Consider the following 20503-nt stretch of genomic DNA (forward strand, 5'->3'; position numbering starts at 1 on the left):
GAACAAAGGTTTTCTCGGCCGCACTGGGGGTCTGTGGGGGAAATACCGCACTTGCAAGAGCAAGAGCTCACGGCCCGCACTCACAGAAGTCTCGCTTTACAGCGAGAACTCCATGTGTTTTTGCCCTGCCATTCACTATATGCACGCGCGAACAACAAAGAACCGCGTGTTAACGTCAAATAAACATGTAAGCATATCGAGTTTTATTATTATTATTATTTATTTTATTTTTTTATGTTGGCGAGACGCTACCGCGGCGGCTGCGGCGAGGCGGCTGCCGCCTCGCCAAGATGGCGCTGCGGGAAGCTTGATGTTCATACCTTTGCTGTGTTAGTCATTGTTTGTACTGCTGTTTTTTCCACTTTTCGTTGCGTTCGCCTGTCTGCTAAGCTCAAAACAACCGCGCCTGGCTTGACGGAGAAACCAGAACAGCTGAGCATCTTTACGACAGTGCACTTTTACTTTTGCCCTCTGGGGGGAGCCTCGCTGGAAAATCAACCCCAGTTGCATAGTATACCTTTAAAGTGAGCTCTCCCGGGCTCCGTAAGATTCATCTCTCCAAACTGAACAAACTCTTCATCTCTCTGGCTAAGTTGCACTAATTGCTTTGAAATAATATAAAATAAAGAAATAAATCTTTTCAAATCCTTTAAAGGTGACTTGTGAGTGTTTTTGACTCTGATCTGATGTGGTGAAACTTTCAAATTGTCTTTTCAAGTGCAGTTTGGTTTGTTTCACTCAGCGTTGCCGTGTCTGTGGGCTTTCATACGCAGCGCTGTCATTCCTGCAGCGAAGGGAGAGTTCAAGGATTCATCAAACAGTCAGCAGGCCTCTGCCTCGCTTCGGGTCTTCTCATCACTGCTGAGCTAAAGTGAGGGTTTTTACCGGGTCAGCTAGTGGCTCTCTGCCAGCTCCTCCAGGTGGATTAATTTTAGCTCATCCCAAACAACTTAAACAAAGAGATTTTGTAAATAAATAAAAAAACTAAACTGGAGGGTAAAACGAAGCAAAACCAAGGAAGTGGGTTTTCTTTTCAGTGACATTGCATTTCAAACAAAAACACTATGTATGATGTCATTTTTGAAATTGCATTTATTTTTTTGAAATAAATAAACGCAATTAACTTGTTCAAATGTGCAAATTCTTGTTTATTTTTTAAACAAGGATTTAGGAAAAGCCACAGTTCAAGTGTATTCACTTTCTTTTAACCAGTAACAAAATTAAAAAACGGTAAAGCATCATTGCTAAATTAAATCAAAATAATGGATTTATAATGGAAACAGACATGGAGAAGCAGCATTTAGTTCCTAGGCTCCACTTATCTGGAACAAACTCCCAAAAAACTGTTAAATAAAGATTAAAAACCTGTTTGTTTGGGACTGCCTTTGACTGTTCTAGTTAAACTGTTTACTGAAACATTGTTAGTTTAAATTTGTAGTCTAACTGTTTAATATTTGCTTTTAGTTTCTATTTGCCCATGTTTTATTTTATTTTTTCAACTTTTCTACGTTTTATTCCAACTTGCTTTTGTTCTGTTTTTATTTCCCTATATTTTAATCATGTAAAGCACTTTGCGTTGTTTTGTACAGAAATGGAGCTTAAGCGAAAATTCAAACTGAAGAAACTCTATTGCCTACCTCCATCAATCAGAGACTCATCCGCCTCCGACACAAGCCAATCAGCTTTGAACTGCTCCTCCTCGAAGCCAATCAGCATCCTGGGTTCATCTTAAAAGAACTCCACATCGTCGTCTCGGCCTTCTCCTCAGCGAGCAAGCGGTGGCTGGGCCGTGTCTGGTTTGGACTCTGTTGACTGGATTCAACCCACCTCCATCCCCTTCTCCACCATCGTAGCAGCTTCGCCTGGCTTCCTATGGTCCTGCTTCAACCTCGTCCCTATCAGAGTGTGATTCCTCCTGGACTCTTATGGAATTCCCTTTCTCTCCTTAAAACGGTTCGGCAGAAGACTGCCATGTTGAGCCTGGTTCTGCCAGAGGTTTCTTCCCAAAGGGGAGTTTTTCCTCTCCACAGTCGCTTCATGCTTGCTCATCATGGACAGTTCATGCAAACCTGTGTTTATCCAAGTTGGACATCTAGCTCAAACAGATCATCATATGGACTGAACAAACTTTGTTTATCTCCACTCCACCACCAGTTTCAGGCCTGGGGGGAAATATCCCTATTCTCATACGCCTGCTTATGCATATTGAAGTATAATTCAGCGTGAATGTTTCCTGCCGAGGTCTGAGCGCCAAACTCTTAAAATATTGTACCAATAAAATTCTCCTAATTGCCTTTTCTTTCTGTGTGAGTTTTTCAGATTGAAATGTGCTTTACAAATAAATTTGCCTTGCCTTGCCTTGCCTTCCCTTGTCTTGGAAGGAAGGAAGCCAAAATGGAGCCTTGGGGAACACCTCTGGTTATCTCAAGGAAATCTGATGTAAGCCTTTCTGCTTCAAAAACACCAAGTCCTACCTATTACATAGTGTTCATATCATTTTAAGAGCCTTTGAGCTAATGCTAGCATCTTGAACTCATGGCAGCTTTCTAAATATTCAGGAAGCAGCTGTTGTAAACCCTTTAAATTTCTCATATTTCTCACATTTTCAAACTATAACAAACTCTAAAACATGGGATCAGACAGAATACCAATTATTTTATCCCTGTATCTTAATTGGTTGATGGATTTTTGCGATCCAAGCCAATATTGTTTTCCCTCTACACCTAATCTTGAATAATGAAAAAGGCACCAGTCTCATATTGCTTATTAGAGCTTTTTGACGCCCACCAGCAGCTTATACACCTGCAACCATCTGATTTTAATGCTTTCAATGTTCAGAGTAAATGAAGAGTGAAATTATATTCATCTAGCACATTTCCTGACAGTAAATATAATCCTGTCCATTATTTATGTGTTGAAATTGGAAAATTATTCATCTTGCATTGCTAGTGTTTGGATGGCAATCTTTGAATTTATCTATTTCAAAAAGGACTGAGGGGTATTGAATGTCACACATTTCCAAGTGCACACATCAGAGAATAAGTCGTTAATTACAGAGTGAATTTAATGGAGATTGGTCTGGTCAGTGAGCACAGCAAAGAAAAAAGTTCACTTTGCCTGCAGAGATTTACTTCATGTTTTTAGAAATGAGTTAATTCAGCCGAGAGTCAGTTCTCACACTTATTAAATGCTTGTGGCGGTAATCTCTCTCTGTCCAATTAGAAGTCCTGTTTCTGGACGACACCGAGGGGCTCATCAGTCAATGATTTAAGTGAGAATACAGAGTCTATCATGCTGAGATGGAGCTGCGCACAGGAGTTAACCCAGAAAGTCCTCGTACAAATTAAATGGAGAGGTTTTTTTCCACATGAAATACAGTATTATTTGCTGAAACTGAATATTTTATATTTAATTTTACTTTCTGTTTTAAGGTGGAACTACATATAAAAAGGACTCGCTGCAATTTGTGTTGTTCACAGGAAATAGACGTTTGTCCTTTTTTACGGAATGAAATTATGTATTACAAAACGTACAAAGTGGCGCTAAAGAATATAGTTTTTACCATACAAATTAAATTATGAGACAAAAAAAGAGAAACAATAAGAGTGTGATGGTGAGGGCTTTTATGTTTCTTTAACACTGAATTAATACTCCACTACTCTCCCATCAGAATGATGGAATGGAGGGAAATTTGAGAACCTCCATCAGTATGAAGGCAATTATAACGCTGCTGCTCTCTTAGTACTCGCTAAATAAGATGCCTTGCAAAAGTATTAATATCAGTATCATATCAACTTTTTCCCCATTTTGTTTGGTTACAGCTACAAACCTCAATGTGCTTTATTAGGATTATGTGGTACAGCAACACAAAATAGTGCATAATTAAGAAGTAGAAGGTATGTTGATAGATCAGTACTCCAGATGGAAGAAACTGATGCAAAAACACTGTAAAAGATGTGAATATCTCACCAGCATCCTATTAATGACAATGACTGCAATAGGCCACAAACTAGAACAAGTCTTTTGGATCGCATCAGGATGCAGCTCCTTGCTAGATCACAACCACTGAGCTATATTAAACACTGGAGTGCTAATCACCGTCTGTTAGAACGAGTCACTTTGAAGCCACCAGCCGCCATATTGGTACTCCCTATTTTCCCCCAGTAACTAGGGAATATGTGCGCTACAGCATCGAATAACGATGATTTTCTCATGTTCAGGGGGGGGCTTAAAACTTTTAAAATGTCAAATGCTATAAATGTTTATGTTATGTTCTAAAACTATCAAGTACTGAGAAAGTCATGTGCTGAAATATTTTGCATTTTATTTATTTATATATATATATATATATATATATATATATAAATGTTTATGTTATGTTCTAAAACTATCAAGTACTGAGAAAGTCATGTGCTGAAATATTTTGCATTTTATTTATTTATATATATATATATATATATATATATATATAAATGTTTATGTTATGTTCTAAAACTATCAAGTACTGAGAAAGTCATGTGCTGAAATATTTTGCATTTTATTTATATATATATATATATATATATATATATATATATATATATATATATATATATATATATATATATATATATATATATATATATATATATATATATATCTATATATATATATATATATATATATATATAACATTTATAAATATATAAATAATAATACACAAAAATATATATTTACATATATGTATACATATATATATACATATACACATACTTATATATACATATATATATGTATTTAATATGAATAACATGTAAAATATTTCAGCACCTAATTTCCTAGTTGTTGATAGTGTTAGTACATCCACTGACTGTAGAATTATCTGTGAAACATTTTCACACAGCCAGAAAACTGCTTGTTGTTGCAACCAAATCCTATGGGATTCTGTGAGAGTAGGGAGTAGCAAGATGGCGGCCAGTGACTTCAGTTTTTCAGAAAAATCAGCACTGCAGTGTATAATATAGCTCAGTGATCACAACAGGTTTGTAAAACTCTACTGTAAAATAGTTGTAGCCTAAAGCTTCAAATTCTCTTATCTGTGTTTCTGCTCCCTTCCAGGATCCTCATATGTTGCCACAATAATAATAATCCAATGTAACATTAATACCGAAGTGCTTCAGTACATACTCAAAACACTTGGCAAAATCAGATACTGTCTCACATTTGATAGAGAAATACTTCTCGGTCATTTGGTGAGAAGCAGGGCAGGTTGTCCGTCCATCACAGGGCAACAGAGACACACAAGACAGACAACGATGCTTGCACTCACACCTAAGGGCAATTTGGAGAGACCAATTCATGCATAAGAATAACGTGCAAACTCCCTGCAGAAGGACCCCAGTCCCAGATTCGAACCCAGGACCTGCGAGGCAAGCAAGAAGCAGCCTTGGGATAAACATGTTGCAGCAGTAAACATCAACTTCTATAGATGCCAAACACCAACAAAGAGGTCTGAGACATGTTGAGGTCCAAGAATTTCTAGATTTTGAAAAATGTGAAGATATAGTCCTAGATGAGCTGATGATTTCATTCTTTAATTGAAGTTTAGGTTTACATAGTTTTACATTGTTTACATTTCAATTGTTTACATAAACCGCTCCTGCATCTTTATCCTGAAATTTACTGCAATTTACTGTGATTTTTCCTTACAATTTACTGTGAATTTTTACATTGTTTACATTTCAATTGTTTACATAAACCGCTCCTGCACCTTTATCCTGAAATTTACTGCATTTTACTGTGATTTTTCAAGCTGCTGTTACAGACCCCCCCCCCCCCCCCCCCCCCTGAAGGAGGGAGGGTAACACGACAACCACAAATATGAGACGGGAGCCAGGTGAATGTTTTAAAATAAATAACGGGATTTATTGTTTATGCAAAAACAATCCCACAAAAGAAGTTTTACAAACTGAGGGGGGAAGGGGTGGGAGTAAAGAGACCATTAGACTGTGCCAAACAAATCAAAACAACCCTTACCTTCTACCATCTAAGCTAAGCAAAAATAAAAGTAAAAATAAACCTTACTATCCTAAACTAACAAAACAGCTCACAAAACTTTACATAGGTGGCACCAGCCTACTTACCTAGTGTCTCTAACAGAGATTCACCTACATGCTGGAAATGTATGGGGTCCCCAAACTTACCTAGTCTCTAAACTCCCACCACCACATCTCACACAACCGAGAGCCAAGCAACATCAAAAGTTTGTGTGTTTGCTTGATTGTCAGCCCTCATCCACCCCCTCCAGCTGGCCTCAGCTGAACACCTTATATGGCGGTTGTCTTTAATCTTGATTGGCTCCTTGATTCATGAACCAATTTGGGCAAGTGGCTCCAGCCTGTACACCCAACCTGAGGAGGAAACAAAACAAGAGGGGGAGGGGGAGAAACACCACAAACATGTCCTGAAGACATGTAACACCCCCACCCTTTTAAATCCAAACCAAAACCTTTGGGAAATCCAACATCAAAACGCACGTGACAAGGCATCCGCCAAAACGTTCTCAGACCCTTTTTTATGACAAATCTTTAGGTTGTACTCTTGGGTCATTAAGGCCCATCGCATAAGACGTTGATTTTGATTGTACATCCTGGAAAGAAAGACCAATGGGTTATGGTCAGTGTAAATAGTTATGGGTTCCTCACTCGAGCCAAGATAAACTTCAAAATGCTGCAATGCTAAGAGTAAGGCAAGGGTTTCCTTCTCAATAGTAGAGTATTTACTTTGATGACAGTTGAATTTTCTCGAGAAGTAACTCACCGGATGCTCCAGACCATCCTTATCATCCTGTAGAAGAACAGCTCCTACCCCAACTGCACTTGCGTCTATGTCCAGCTTAAATGGCAGACTGAGGTTTGGGGCGGAAAGAACAGGTGAACAGGAAAGCAATCCTTTAAGGTTCTCAAATGCATGCTGGCATTCTTTGGACCAAGAAAAAGGCTTTGAAGGACTAGTCAAAGCAGTCAGCGGAGCTGCTACTGTTGAGAAGTTTTTACAAAAGCGACGGTAGAATCCTGCCATCCCGAGGAATCTACGAAGCTCCCTTCTGTTTGACGGCACCGGAAATTCCGAAATTACCTTGACTTTTGCATCCACAGGACACATTTTTCCTCCACCAACCTTTTGACCAAGATAGATAATGGAACCTTTGCCAAACTCACACTTTGAAAGATTGAGAGTCAGTGAGGCAGCCGAGAGGCGTTTGAAAACCTCAAGCAGAGTGGCAAGGTGGTTGGTCCATTCACGAGAGTATACAACAATATCATCCAAGTATACCCGGCAGTTTGGCACATCTCCCAGTACTTTATTTACAAGCCTTTGAAATGTAGCAGGGGCATTACACAATCCAAAAGGCATCACCGTGTACTGGAGAAAACTATCTGGAGTCACAAAAGCACAAATGTCAGAAGCACTTTTTGTTAATGGCACTTGCCAATATCCTTTTAACATGTCAAGTTTAGTGACATATGTTGCTGGTCCAATTTCATCGATACAATCATCGATGAGTGGCAAAGGATAGGCATCAGGTACTGTTACAGCATTTACTTTGCGAAAGTCTGTACAGAACCTTGGACTTCCATCAGCCTTTATGTCCAGTAAACATGGCGAACTCCACGGGCTACAACTTGGAACCGCAAGTTTATTTGTAACGAGATAGTCCACCTCCTTTTTCATTATTTCCCTTTTTGTAGGGTTGACACGATATGCTCGCTGTTTTATAGGTACTGGGTTAACCAGAACAATGTCATGAGACACTACATTAGTCTGAGTAGGAGTATCACCGAACAGACATTTGAAGTCCATAATGAGTTGTGCAATGTCTCCAGCTTCGTCATTCGATAAGTGTGACAAGTAATGTGGTAAGTTAGACAGAACCTCACTATTACTAAGCCTTCCAACATGGGGGCCATCTTTGTCCCTGACCACATACTCCTCCTCAGCAGAATGTGAAGCTAGACAGGCTACAGGCTCTACCTGACTTTTAGTTTCTTTATCACCACCATTTTCTCTTGAATGATAAAGTTTTATCATGTTAACATGACACAGTCTAGTCTTACGGCGCCGATCAGGAGTCCGAATAATGTAGTTTGTGCCACTAAGTTTCTTCTCCACAACATATGGTCCAGAAAATTTTGTCTGGAGAGAAGAGCCAGGCGTGGGTAGCAAGACTAAAACCTTATCACCAGGTTTAAATTCACGAACCACTGCTTTCCGGTCATAATGTTTTTTCATTTTAACCTGTTTTGAGGTTAAAGAACGTTGAGCTAGAGAGCGAGCTGCCTGCAGGCGCTCTCTCATTCTTGCAACATACTCTGGGATACTCTTTACAGGGTTAGAGGTTGAGACCAACTTGTCCTTGAGAATTTTTAAAGGACCCCTAACCTCATGTCCAAACACAAGCTCAGCAGGACTAAAACCTAAACTTTCCTGCTCTGCCTCACGTGCAGCAAACAACAGAAGTGGGATGCCTTCATCCCAGTCCCTCACTGTGTCCATACAGTATTTGCGAAGCATTGCTTTTAAGGTCTGGTGAAATCTTTCAAGGGCACCCTGACTTTCAGGATGGTAAGCACTTGATGTAACATGCTCTATACCCAACTCTTTTAATGCTTGGGCAAAGGTCCTCGATTTAAAGTTGGTGCCTTGGTCAGTTTGGACAACCTTGGGAAGACCAAATACTGAGAAGAATTTTACCAGTGCTTTTGTAACAACAAGAGCTGTGATCTTCCGGAGGGGCACGGCCTCAGGAAATCTGGTGGAAGCACACATCATTGTTAATATAAACTGGTTTCCACTTTTTGTCTTTGGCAAAGGCCCTACACAGTCAACTATTACCCGTTCAAATGGTTCACCCATTACTGGAATCGGTGACAAAGGAGCAGGGGGAATAACTTGGTTTGGTTTGCCAGCAACTTGGCAAACCCGGCAGGTACGACAATACTGTGAAACAGCAGACTTGAGCCCTGGCCAGAAGAAGTGCCTGAGAACCTTTTTATAAGTTTTATTTATGCCTAAATGCCCCGACAATGGATGATCGTGTGCTAAAGCTAGTACCTGCCTGCGACACTCCGTTGGCAAAACTACTTGATGTGTGACATTCCAGTCTTCCGAGTTGTCACCAGCCCAGCGACGCAACAGAAGACCTTGGTCAACCACAAATGCTACCTTTTTCCCTCTGGCTTCTTCCTGTGTAAGAACAGCAGAAAAACATTTCATCAGAGTTTTATCCCGTTTCTGTGCGGCGATAAGTTCCTCTCTCGAAACTGGTAAGTCTGCCAGGTCTAGATCTGGAAGAGAAAATACACTTTCAGATCTACGGCCACTCTCAGATCTTACGGCTTCAGAAGGTTGATCCATGGCAAGGAAAGAGTCAGACAAGTCAAGACCATATTTTTTTGTCTGGGCTCTTGTTAGTACACAAGCAGGAAAAATGTCTGGAGCCATTGGGTGTTCACTCTCTGAGCTTGTATCAGGTGTATCCAAAACCTCAGGCACAGGTAACACCTTACCGCCAGCCAAGTCATTTCCTAAGATGAGATCAATCCCCCTTATGGGCAAGACGGGAAGAACAGCGACTCTGAAAAAACCACTCACAAAAGGTGAGCTAATGTGAATATTATGCAAGGGTGTCGACACAACATTCATTCCAATACCTTGGACAACAACACTGGACTGACAAGATGACTTACCAGACAAAGGCAAAATACCCTCCCGAATAATGGTCTGGGAACCACCTGTGTCCCTCAGTATTTTTACTGTTAGCTCATCTTTGGGGTCTCCTGTTAAGGAAACAAATCCTTGAGTAACAAAAGGTTTAAAACAGGGATCTAGATTGTTCTCATTATTTTTTTGGTTGAAAGGGGGTGACACATTTTTAAGCAAACCAACACCTTTTGGTTGCGATGACAAAGCCTTGTTTTTCAAGGAAAGGCAGTCAGCAATGACATGACCTTTTTTATGACAAAAGAAGCACTCCCGAACCTCCCGTGGAGGAATTGGCCTTCTAGCCTGGGCTTCTGTCTGAACAGGTTCAGGTTTTTGCAGACGGGTGGCCAAAATTTTATCTGAGCGAGGTGCAGAAAGAAATACATTTTTGTGTGTCAACATAAACTCATCTGCCAGAATGGCTGCATTTGCTAGTGAAGACACTTTTTGCTCATTCAAGAAAACTACCATTTTATCAGGTAATGTATTCTTGAAGTCTTCTAGCAGAATCAACTGGCGAAGAGATTCAAAGTTTTCCTTTACTTCACTAGCAACACACCATTTATCAAAAAGCATTCCTTTCTCCCGTGCAAACTCCATATACGACTGACCATTAGATCGCTTGTGATTCCTAAATTTTTGCCTGTAGGCCTCCGGCACAAGCTCATAAGCACGCAATATGGACTTTTTCAGTACCTCATAATTCATGCCATCCTCTGTAGATAGACATGAGACAACCTCCTGTGCTTTTCCCATGAGCTTGCACTGTAGTAGCACGGCCCACATCTCCTTTGGCCATTCTAATGCTACTGCAATCCTTTCAAAAGCATTGAAGTAGGAATCCACCTCTGATTCCCTAAAAGGCGGCACTAGAGCAATGTTTTTGCTGACGTCAAACTTGCTCTTAACAGGCAAACCCGGCGTAGGATCAGCTGATCTGCTCTGTGAAAGCTTCATAGCTTCCATCTCGAGCTGTTTTAATCTGATTTCCTTCTCAGCCTCAATTTCCAATTTACGAACTTCCAGTTTGTAATCAAACTCAGCCTTGCGTACTAGCTCCCTCTCTTGTGCTTCCAACTGAAGGCGAGCTAGACGAACCTTAAGCTTAACATTACCAGTAGATCCATTGAAGTCTGGTGAGACAGGATCAAAACGAGGTAAAGTCCCAGGTGGCGCCTCAGGTTCCACCAACACCTTTGGGGGAGTTGCTATGGCAGACGCTTCAATAGAAGGAACAGGGTTATCACAAATCTCTGGGTCACTTTTACTTGAATCCATGAGGATTTCAAGCTCAATCAATCTCTTCACAATGATATTCTTAATTTCACATTTAGCAAAATGCTTCTTCACAGGAATATCAAAATGTTCTGCAATGCACAACAAGTCATTCTTGCGACATCTTTCCAACTTCTCATAACAAGGAGTGTGAATGAACTCACCTAAGTCAAAACTCATTGTTGAACAGTCACAAGGACCCGGCAAATATTGTGGTTGTAGTTAGCTCAGGACAAAAAGGCTCCCGGACAAGCCCCCACTTGTGTTACAGACCCCCCCCCCCCACCACTGAAGGAGGGAGGGTAACATGACAACCACAAATATGAGACGGGAGCCAGGTGAATGTTTTAAAATAAATAACGGGATTTATTGTTTATGCAAAAACAATCCCACAAAAGAAGTTTTACAAACTGAGGGGGGAAGGGGTGGGAGTAAAGAGACCATTAGACTGTGCCAAACAAATCAAAACAACCCTTACCTTCTACCATCTAAGCTAAGCAAAAATAAAAGTAAAAATAAACCTTACTATCCTAAACTAACAAAACAGCTCACAAAACTTTACATAGGTGGCACCAGCCTACTTACCTAGTGTCTCTAACAGAGATTCACCTACATGCTGGAAATGTATGGGGTCCCCAAACTTACCTAGTCTCTAAACTCCCACCACCACATCTCACACAACCGAGAGCCAAGCAACATCAAAAGTTTGTGTGTTTGCTTGATTGTCAGCCCTCATCCACCCCCTCCAGCTGGCCTCAGCTGAACACCTTATATGGCGGTTGTCTTTAATCTTGATTGGCTCCTTGATTCATGAACCAATTTGGGCAAGTGGCTCCAGCCTGTACACCCAACCTGAGGAGGAAACAAAACAAGAGGGGGAGGGGGAGAAACACCACAAACATGTCCTGAAGACATGTAACACTGCACGCAAACAAAATTTCGTTCTGTACGCACTTTGTGCATACAAAATGACAATAAAGTTGTCTAAGTCTAAGTCACTTCATAGGAAATATCTTGGTCAATAAATCCTCACAGGCCACGATTGTGTTTTCCAATGTGTTTCTGTGTTTCCAAAGATCCAAATAGAGCTGTTTTTGCACTTGTGTTAAATTCTCCAGCAGTGAGCAGGACAGCAGCTAAGTGTCTGTTGATATTTTGGATGTTGGACAGCGAATTGTCGCTCATATTTTATCTGCGCGTGCAGACTCATTTATCATCCTTGCTGCAATCAGCCAGCCCTCCCATCAGTTTTCCAGGTCTCAGAGAGCAGCTCAGATTATTGCTGCACCACTGTGTCCCTGGTTTGTGTCTGAGCCAACCTGAATATTCACACCAGCAGCAGAAACTACATCTCAGCAGTTAAAGCTGCTCCACAAGATTTTCTCTTAGTGATTAGGAGATGAAGAACACAGCTATAAAGACAACTTTAGAGTTGTATGAAACAATTGCTGCAAGCAAAGGGTTTTTTTCTTGTCATGATTTGTGGTAATTTTTTTTCATCATTTTGTGAGATTTCCATGATTAAACATTAAGTATAATTGTCAGATTTATGCTGGTGAGATGGTGAAAACCCCTAAATGATAATTTATTTATTTTTATTTTTTTTTCATCTGGACCACTGATCTGTCAGACCAAAGTCCACATTTCCATTGTGCGATGGACCATTTTCAAGAATCAAGAATATTTTATTTGTCACCACGTGTTACCATGGTGAAATTTCTCTTTCACATTACACATGATGAGGCAAAAACTGACAAAACCGTCAATGAACAACGGTTACTTTTATTTATTTTTTTGCGTTCTGGAGAGTCACCGATAACAGATAATTAGGTAGTATGGTGTAACGTACAGTCTAGTAACAGTGGGGTGATTTTAAGGCATTGGACTGCAGTCTTCCATCAGGGGGCGATTACCCTCACAGCTCTGGGGAAGAAGCTGTTTCTAAGTTTATTTCTTTTGGCTTTGATGCTTCTGAAGCGTCTACCTGACGGGAGAGGGGCAAACAACGCATTGCCTGGGTGGGTGGGATCAGTGGAGATGCGTCTGGCCCCTTCTTTGGACTCGTTCTGCATAAATTGAGTCTAGATCCTACAGACGGCATCCCACAATCCCACAAGCAAGGCTAGGCAAATTTATTTCTATAGTATATTTCAGTACAAAGATAATGCAAAGTGCTTTCCATCATTAAAATATAAGAAAATAAAATATAGGAAAATGAAAACAGTGGTCTGGAGGGTTGATGCACTGATATCAAGTCTGTGATGTATTTAGGTGCTAAGCCATTCAGGGATTTATAGACTAACAGAAGGATTTTAAAGTCTATTCTCTGAGATCCAGGGAGCCATGGAAGGACTTCAGAACCGGGTCCATGTTCTCTACGTTCTTAGTCTTAGTGAGGACTTCAGAACCGGGTCCATGTTCTCTACGTTCTTAGTCTTAGTGAGGACTTCAGAACTGGGTCCATGTTCTCTACTTTCTTACTCTTAGTGAGGACTTCAGAACTGGGTCCATGTTCTCTACTTTCTTAGTCTTAGTGAGGACTTCAGAACCGGGTCCATGTTCTCTACGTTCTTAGTCTTAGTGGAAGGACTTCAGAACCGGGTCCATGTTCTCTACGTTCTTAGTCTTAGTGGAAGGACTTCAGAACCGGGTCCATGTTCTCTACGTTCTTAGTCTTAGTGAGGACTTCAGAACCGGGTCCATGTTCTCTACATTCTTAGTCTTAGTGGAAGGACTTCAGAACCGGGTCCATGTTCTCTACGTTCTTAGTCTTAGTGAGGACTTCAGAACCGGGCCCATGTTCTTTACGGTCTTAGTCTTAGTGGAAGGACTTCAGAACGGGGTCCATGTTCTCTACGGTCTTAGTCTTAGTGAGGACTTCAGATCCAGAACGCCGCGGGCAGCGGATAATCTCATGTTATGGAGCTTCAGAGCCAGCATGTCTGGTAGCACGGTGTTAAATGCTGAGCTGAATTCAACACCGTGCTACCAGACGTGCTGGCTCTGAAGTAGGGCTGTTATCATCTAGGACAGGGATGGGCAACTTCCATGATAAAGAGGGCCAAATTTTTTTCAGCACGACCATTGGAGGGCCACATGACCACACACTTCAAATAATTGGATATGAAAGACGCTACAAATTATTCTTAATAAGAACTAATTTTAGATGAATTTATATCTGTATGTTTACTGCACCAACATATAATTATTTTCTGCATATAAATGCATTTTAACATGTCCTTAAGCAAAAGACAAACCGTTTGCTTTAAAAAAAAATTGCAAAAAAGGAATTTAAACTCCTCCATATCAATGCATTCAGGAGCATGGGACATTTCAAATTTACAAGGAAAGAGGCATAAAACGGAACAGAACTTAACTCAAACAATAATGTGTCTATCCAGAAACAGTGTGGGCTTTCTTACAATACTGAATGCTCTATAATTATATTTCTGTTATTTTTTGATTATGCACATCTGTTAGCTTTTTTATTCTGAAAAATCTAATGTCCCATGCTCCTGAATGCACCATAGCTTTCTGACGCTCGCGAATGCATCACACTGGTCTGTGAATGCGGTGCTGTGTAGATGCTTTGCAGTTTCAAAACTCACGTAGGCTCCCACGGTTTTTGTGTGTGGATTGCAAGAGACCACAACAAATAAATCAGTCGTATCTCTAGGGAACACAAAAACCTTTGCCGTACTTCTTCCCATTTTGTCTGAAAATGTGACTTTCTCGGTCAAGTTTTCCCTTTATACCACTGCTGGTGGCCGTGGCTCTTGACTTTCTTCCTCGCTGTTTGCAAAACGGCCCTTGCTCGCTATTGTTTGGGTGCGGCGCGCCCTCTATCGGTCAAATATATAATTACATTATTATTATTATTATTATTTTTTTTTTATTATTATTATTATTATTATTATTATTATTGATCCATTCGCGGGCCGCACTGAGTGATGACGAGGGCCGTGTGCGGCCCCCGGGCCGCCAGTTGCCCATCCCTGATCTAGGATGAGCCGATTCGATACAATTCTCTATACATAGCTTAGCTTGCTTTGATTTGACTCCAATATTATTATTTATTACTTTCAACTTAATGCTCAAAGTCATCAAACAACAAAACCAGTCAAATATTATGTTTGTGTTCAATTTATTGAACACTGATATATTAACAGGAAAATAAAGTGCATTTGCTTCAATGCATTTAACATATCGCAGAAACCAAAAACGTGCCCAAACGTCTGATTTTAGGGACGAAGGTGCTTCTAAAATCCTGTTGGCCATTCCGCAAATTCGTCTCACTTGCACTTCCTCGCTGTGAACAGTAATGTGGCGTGGTAATAACGCCCCCTAGGGGTTGGGAGGTATATCGTTATTGGAAGCCAGAATATCGATATTAAATCGTTTTTAGAAAACATCTAAATCTTTGTATCGATTTTTATGCACAGCCCAACTCTGAAGCTCCACAACTTAAAGGCTATGAGCCCAAATATATGGAACCCAAGTCTGGACTAGATCAACAACTCATTTTCCACTGTGCTGTGGACCATTGCATTGTAAAATGGATCTCTTTTTATTGTTCATTTTTCATTCATGCTAACTGATTAATTTACCTGTAATGCATTTATTATTGTCTCCATAATGCTTATTTTCTTCTACGTATTCTATTTTTATGTAAAATCGCTTAGCCTTTTAAATGGATTCAGTATTTACCAGTTTTGTTTATAGGTGTCAGTTTCTTCTGTACAATGTCTCCTTTTGCATCTGCCCCATTTTTTCTCTTTCTTTCACATTCCTGTGATTACATTATATGTCAGTCTGCTGACATATAATGGAAATTTGAGGTAAAAATATAATAAATTAGGTTGCATATTATTATCATTATTATTATTATTATTATTATTATTATTAAGCAGTTTGAAACTTGACAGTTTGAAAATGGACAATTTGTTCTTAATTCATTTGTAGGCATAGTAATATAAATTTTGTAAAACTTATATTGCTGTAGTTATCCTTGACTATGCCAGTTTAAATTCTTCCTCTCGCAGTATATACAGAGGACAAATTTGTTGCAATGACAAATAACGATGATGATGAAATTTGTTTGAAAAATAAAACAAGCAAATAAAATTAAGGCAAACTAAAATCAGCATTTAAGTCAAACTCAACTTTAAATACCTTTCCCATTAAAAAATTTTTTTTCTGGACCATTTTATACTATTTCTTGGAAAGTTAAAGTACTCAAGGAGGTTGCCATCTTGGAGCCCCTGCAAACCTGGGCGGTGAACCCCAAATTCCTGCATCCCGTTGACGTGTCTTTTGACGTACGGTTTAAACTTCACCCCCGGAAAGAAGAGAAACTGAAGCTAATCTGTCCTTCTTGTAGTCTTAGGTAAGTTTTACATGATTTAATAATGGGTTTCTTTTTGTTATATAATAAAAGACAGACACACACAAAAAATAAATAATGTAACGTCATAGTTTCAGTCTGTTTATCGATGTTCTGGGCTTTGGCAGCTAATCAACAGCTAGCTTAGCTAGCCTTCCCTTCTCGCTACACCTGGGCGGCTGGTTTGACCGCAACACGTTTCATAGGTGTTTAGCGATGGCCTTGATTGTTTCCTCAGTTTTTTCTGAAGACATAAAAGTTAATTTTGTCAATTGTGACCCTTTCAAGCCAGTTCTGTCGGGAAACGTTCAGTTTTCTTCAGCGCTTTAAAGGCTGGCTTGAGGCACCAGTGGATGTAAATTTTAAAGGAGCAATAAAAGGCTTTTCATTTAAGCTGCCTCCTTATTAACTATTACATCATCGGAAACTTGATTTATTGTGATAGTTCCATTTTAAAAGTAAAACTTGTGCATTAATTACCTTTATACAGAGTGATATTTATTTGCCGGTAATTTTAATGATCATTGCTTTTAAAAAGTATTTAAAATATGTGCTTGAAACATGGCAAATATTTTTGCATGGCTGCAAAAACAAAATAATGAAAGAAGTAGCAATAAAAACTTAATCAACAGAGATCTCACACTATTTGCAGCATAGCAGCTTAATGTTTCAGCTCTCCCTTTAAAGAGATTATTAATCTCTGGTGACTTTGACCAAGTAAAATTTGACCAACATTTCTGTGTATAGTACCTCAGATTTGGAAGAAAATATGTAAATGTTCCTCAAACAGTTCAAGCATTTAAAAATAAAAGTACTTAAGGTTTGGTATATTTTTCTGCTGTAAAAAAAAAAAAAAAAAAAATCCTGTCCTGGTCTTTGTGAATTCTTCATTCTAAATTCAGATTTATTCAGTGACTGAGTCAGGTAACAGGTTTAAATTGAGCTTCGTTACACTGAAAAACTTAAACTATGTGAGTCTGTAACTGTTTATTGGGTTAATGGATATTCAGTCATTTCTGGGGTAAATTCCTGCATACCCTGGCTTTTCCGTTCCAGAAAGCTCAGAAGCCGTTGCCCTGAGTTGAATTATGACAACAAATTACTCTAACATGACCGTTAGATGTTTGGGTTAACTCTGAGTTTTTCCTACTTTTTCGCTGAGATCTGCACAAGGACGTGTCGGAAAAGGCGTGTCCTTTTCTGGAGGACACTCAATGCTGGAGTGCAAATACTCCACAGAAATCTCTCTCAGTAGAGACTGATCAGACCATGATTAAATGTCTCATCATTTCTGGATTAAGATATTTTCAAGCGTTTTTGCTGCTGTCATTGATTTGTCTTAATATCCTCAGCTTGACCATTGCTCCTATAACAAGGGGACACTCTCAGTTTTAAAAAGTTTCTTTGTGCTGCTCTTCGTTTTTATGCTAACAGCATCTTTTTAATAACGTAGGTGATGCAGAAAATCTTTTAGAGGCAGCTGTATGTCAGGCTGTCAGGAATGTTACTGTTGCACTCAGTTATAGTCGAGTTTAAAGGTGTTCCATTGTCAGAGACCCATAAGTTTTGATAAAAGAACTACACAGAATAATTTATTCTGTTTCAAATTTTTAGACTTCCTGTTTTAATTTTCTATTTATATATTTTAGTTTCTGTTCATTTCCACCGTTGGGGCTAAAGCACATTTATTCACTCAAATAACTGCAGCTTTACTTCAACTTAAAATAAAAATATGGCCTATATGATTAATATAAAGTGAGGTTGGCACAAATTATACACCTACAAGAAAATCAGTGGCAACTCTTTTTTTTTGGAAGGATGGGTGAAAAGAACATCTGGCAAAAAGATAAATGAACATATCAGTTATTTCTATAACTCCCACCATCCCATCATTAATTGCTGATGTTGATTAAAGTTAAACAGAATAATAACTTATAACTGGACCTGATTAAACTGTATCGTCAGACTTCATCTCGATTTGCTGCCACGTCCTTTTAATGCCTGTCTGGTTGCATCTAGACACGTAATCAATGAGTGAAGTGTGAGAATACAGCTTTAATTCTCCATCAAATAACTCTCACATCATTCATGCATTTAATTTTTCAGCAATTCTCTCCTGATAACTCACTTTTTCTGAAGAAACATTGTTTCTTTTTGTTAATTATAGTTTAATATTCTCCACAGACCTTCATTAAAGATTTCTAATAACCTTTTTTTTTTTTCCCCCAGTGTCCTGTCTAGCAGTGTCTCAATAAGAATTGGTAATAATAATAAGGGTAATGCGCACCTCCAGGCTTCTTATTTTCTGGGGTAGAGCGGCCATTCTCTCTGAAACGGGGCCCAGCTGGAACAATGCTTTGTTGACATTTTTTTCAGTGAACCAAGAAATTAACCTAAAATTAGGGCTGGACGATAACTTGTATCATGATATATTTCTTAATTTCGGTCGATACAGTATAATTACGATATCGATATAAAGGAAAAAGGAAAATCATTGTGCATGAAATAGGGCTGCTCAATTAATCGCATTTGCAATTTATATATATATATATATATATATATATATATATATATATATATATAATTGCAAATGCGATTATTTGAGCAGTCCTATTTCATGCACAATGATTTTCCTGATTATTTATCAAGACCAAACGTTCTGAAGGTATACGATCCACATATAAAACCTTTCAAGATCGCCGTGATTCTAAATTGGTAGCAGATGATATTTGTGCCGCCTTCCAGGCAAAATGTAAACCATTGAAATCGGTTGTCCTGTTCAGAGAGCTGCCTTTAGGTGCTCCTGTGTCTTCATAGTACGAATACGTCTAGTTTGGTTAGATTAAATTACACTTTTTGTCTAGAGTGACTCCCGTGTTCCTGTTTCTGTTCCCTGTTGCTCTCATTCTGACGGCTTCGCTCAACGTGTGGATTTTCCGGATGGCAAAAGTAATTTGAGTTCACAAGATTAATTTGTCAGCTGCAGACTGCTTTACTGCAAATGTCTTGGTGAAAACAATAACTTGCTGTGAAACGACAGGATTTATAAGTTTCCTAAATGTAACGCAGGCTTGTTTTTGTCTGTTGCAGAAGTTTGTCTTGATCTAGGCGTCACACTTCGCCACAACTCAGTGTTGTCTCCACTCAAGGTGAATTTGGATGATTTCTAAACCACACTGTTGTGTTTAGCACCTTTAGACAACCCCCTATATGCTTACACCTCTTGAACCATCAGCCTCATAATAATCTTTATAAATAATTTTCTTATTATTGTGAAATTAAGTGTAGCATTTGCCCTTTTTTTCGGAGTATTCCAGACATACCCTCTCACATGATTTTTGATTTTCCTTTAGCATCAGTTATGTTTGTGACCATTGCTTGCACCTAAGAATGTTTATATGTTGTTACATTGTATTTTGTTTCTGGTAGCTTGTTAGCTTTAAGCTCTTACACTGCAAAACAGAACTAAAAATAAGTAAAATTTTCTTGAAATTAGTGCATTTGTCCCTGATTTGAGCAGGTAAATAAGATTATCTGTCAGTGGAAGGAGTATTTTTACCCCTAAAATAAGATAATTAGATATAATGCACTTGAAATAAGTTGATGGAGATGAATTGTTCCTATTTTAAGTGCAAAAATCTTATTCCATTGGCAAATGATCTTATTTACCTACTCAAATAAAGTACAAATACACTCATTTCAAGAAAAAATTACTTATTTTTAGCTCTGTTTTTATAGTGTATTTCCCTCTAAAGTCCTCAAGAATATCGGCTGTTGTGTGTAAACGTCATCGCGCCTGTTATTTGATATTTAACATTTTCTTTCACATATTTTAACACTAAAGCTGCCATTTGCTGTCTGTGTATTCCCTCTCTTTGTTAGGATTGTGGAGCATCTTTTTCAAAACCTGACGACCTCATTATCAATAAATTCACTCCACAAGGTAAGTGCAATGCGTCTTTTATTCTGTACTTATAATTGAACGTTACTGTTGTGAGCTTGTAGTTATCAAGAGCCTTGAAAGCTCCTGAACATATTGAGTTGCACATTTAAAATACAACTAAGATAAGTACACTTGAGTATTTCTAGGCATTTGGCTAA

General features: G+C 39.0%; 1 protein-coding gene and 1 long non-coding RNA gene across 2 annotated transcripts in view; one reads left to right on the forward strand and one right to left on the reverse strand.

Moving 5' to 3' along the window:
- Window positions 1-6345: 6345 nt before the first annotated feature.
- LOC118566311 lies at window positions 6346-11931 on the reverse strand. The gene is made up of 3 exons (XM_036148003.1): window positions 11760-11931; window positions 8223-10848; window positions 6346-6389 (listed from the first exon to the last, which is right to left on the reverse strand). Exons 2-3 carry the CDS (start codon window positions 10708-10710, stop codon window positions 6346-6348), a joined length of 2532 nt encoding a protein of 843 aa, XP_036003896.1. The 5' UTR covers window positions 10711-10848; window positions 11760-11931.
- Window positions 11932-16347: 4416 nt separating this feature from the next.
- The window catches only part of LOC110369118, a 62979-nt gene continuing 58823 nt past the window's right edge, over window positions 16348-20503 (forward strand). The window contains exons 1-3 of the long non-coding RNA XR_002428725.2: window positions 16348-16405; window positions 19493-19551; window positions 20285-20345. This is a non-coding gene — a long non-coding RNA (uncharacterized LOC110369118). The remainder of the gene's footprint in view (window positions 16406-19492; window positions 19552-20284; window positions 20346-20503) is intronic.

This window comes from Fundulus heteroclitus, chromosome 16 (genome assembly GCF_011125445.2).
Source record: "Fundulus heteroclitus isolate FHET01 chromosome 16, MU-UCD_Fhet_4.1, whole genome shotgun sequence".
Classification (NCBI taxonomy): domain Eukaryota; kingdom Metazoa; phylum Chordata; class Actinopteri; order Cyprinodontiformes; family Fundulidae; genus Fundulus; species Fundulus heteroclitus.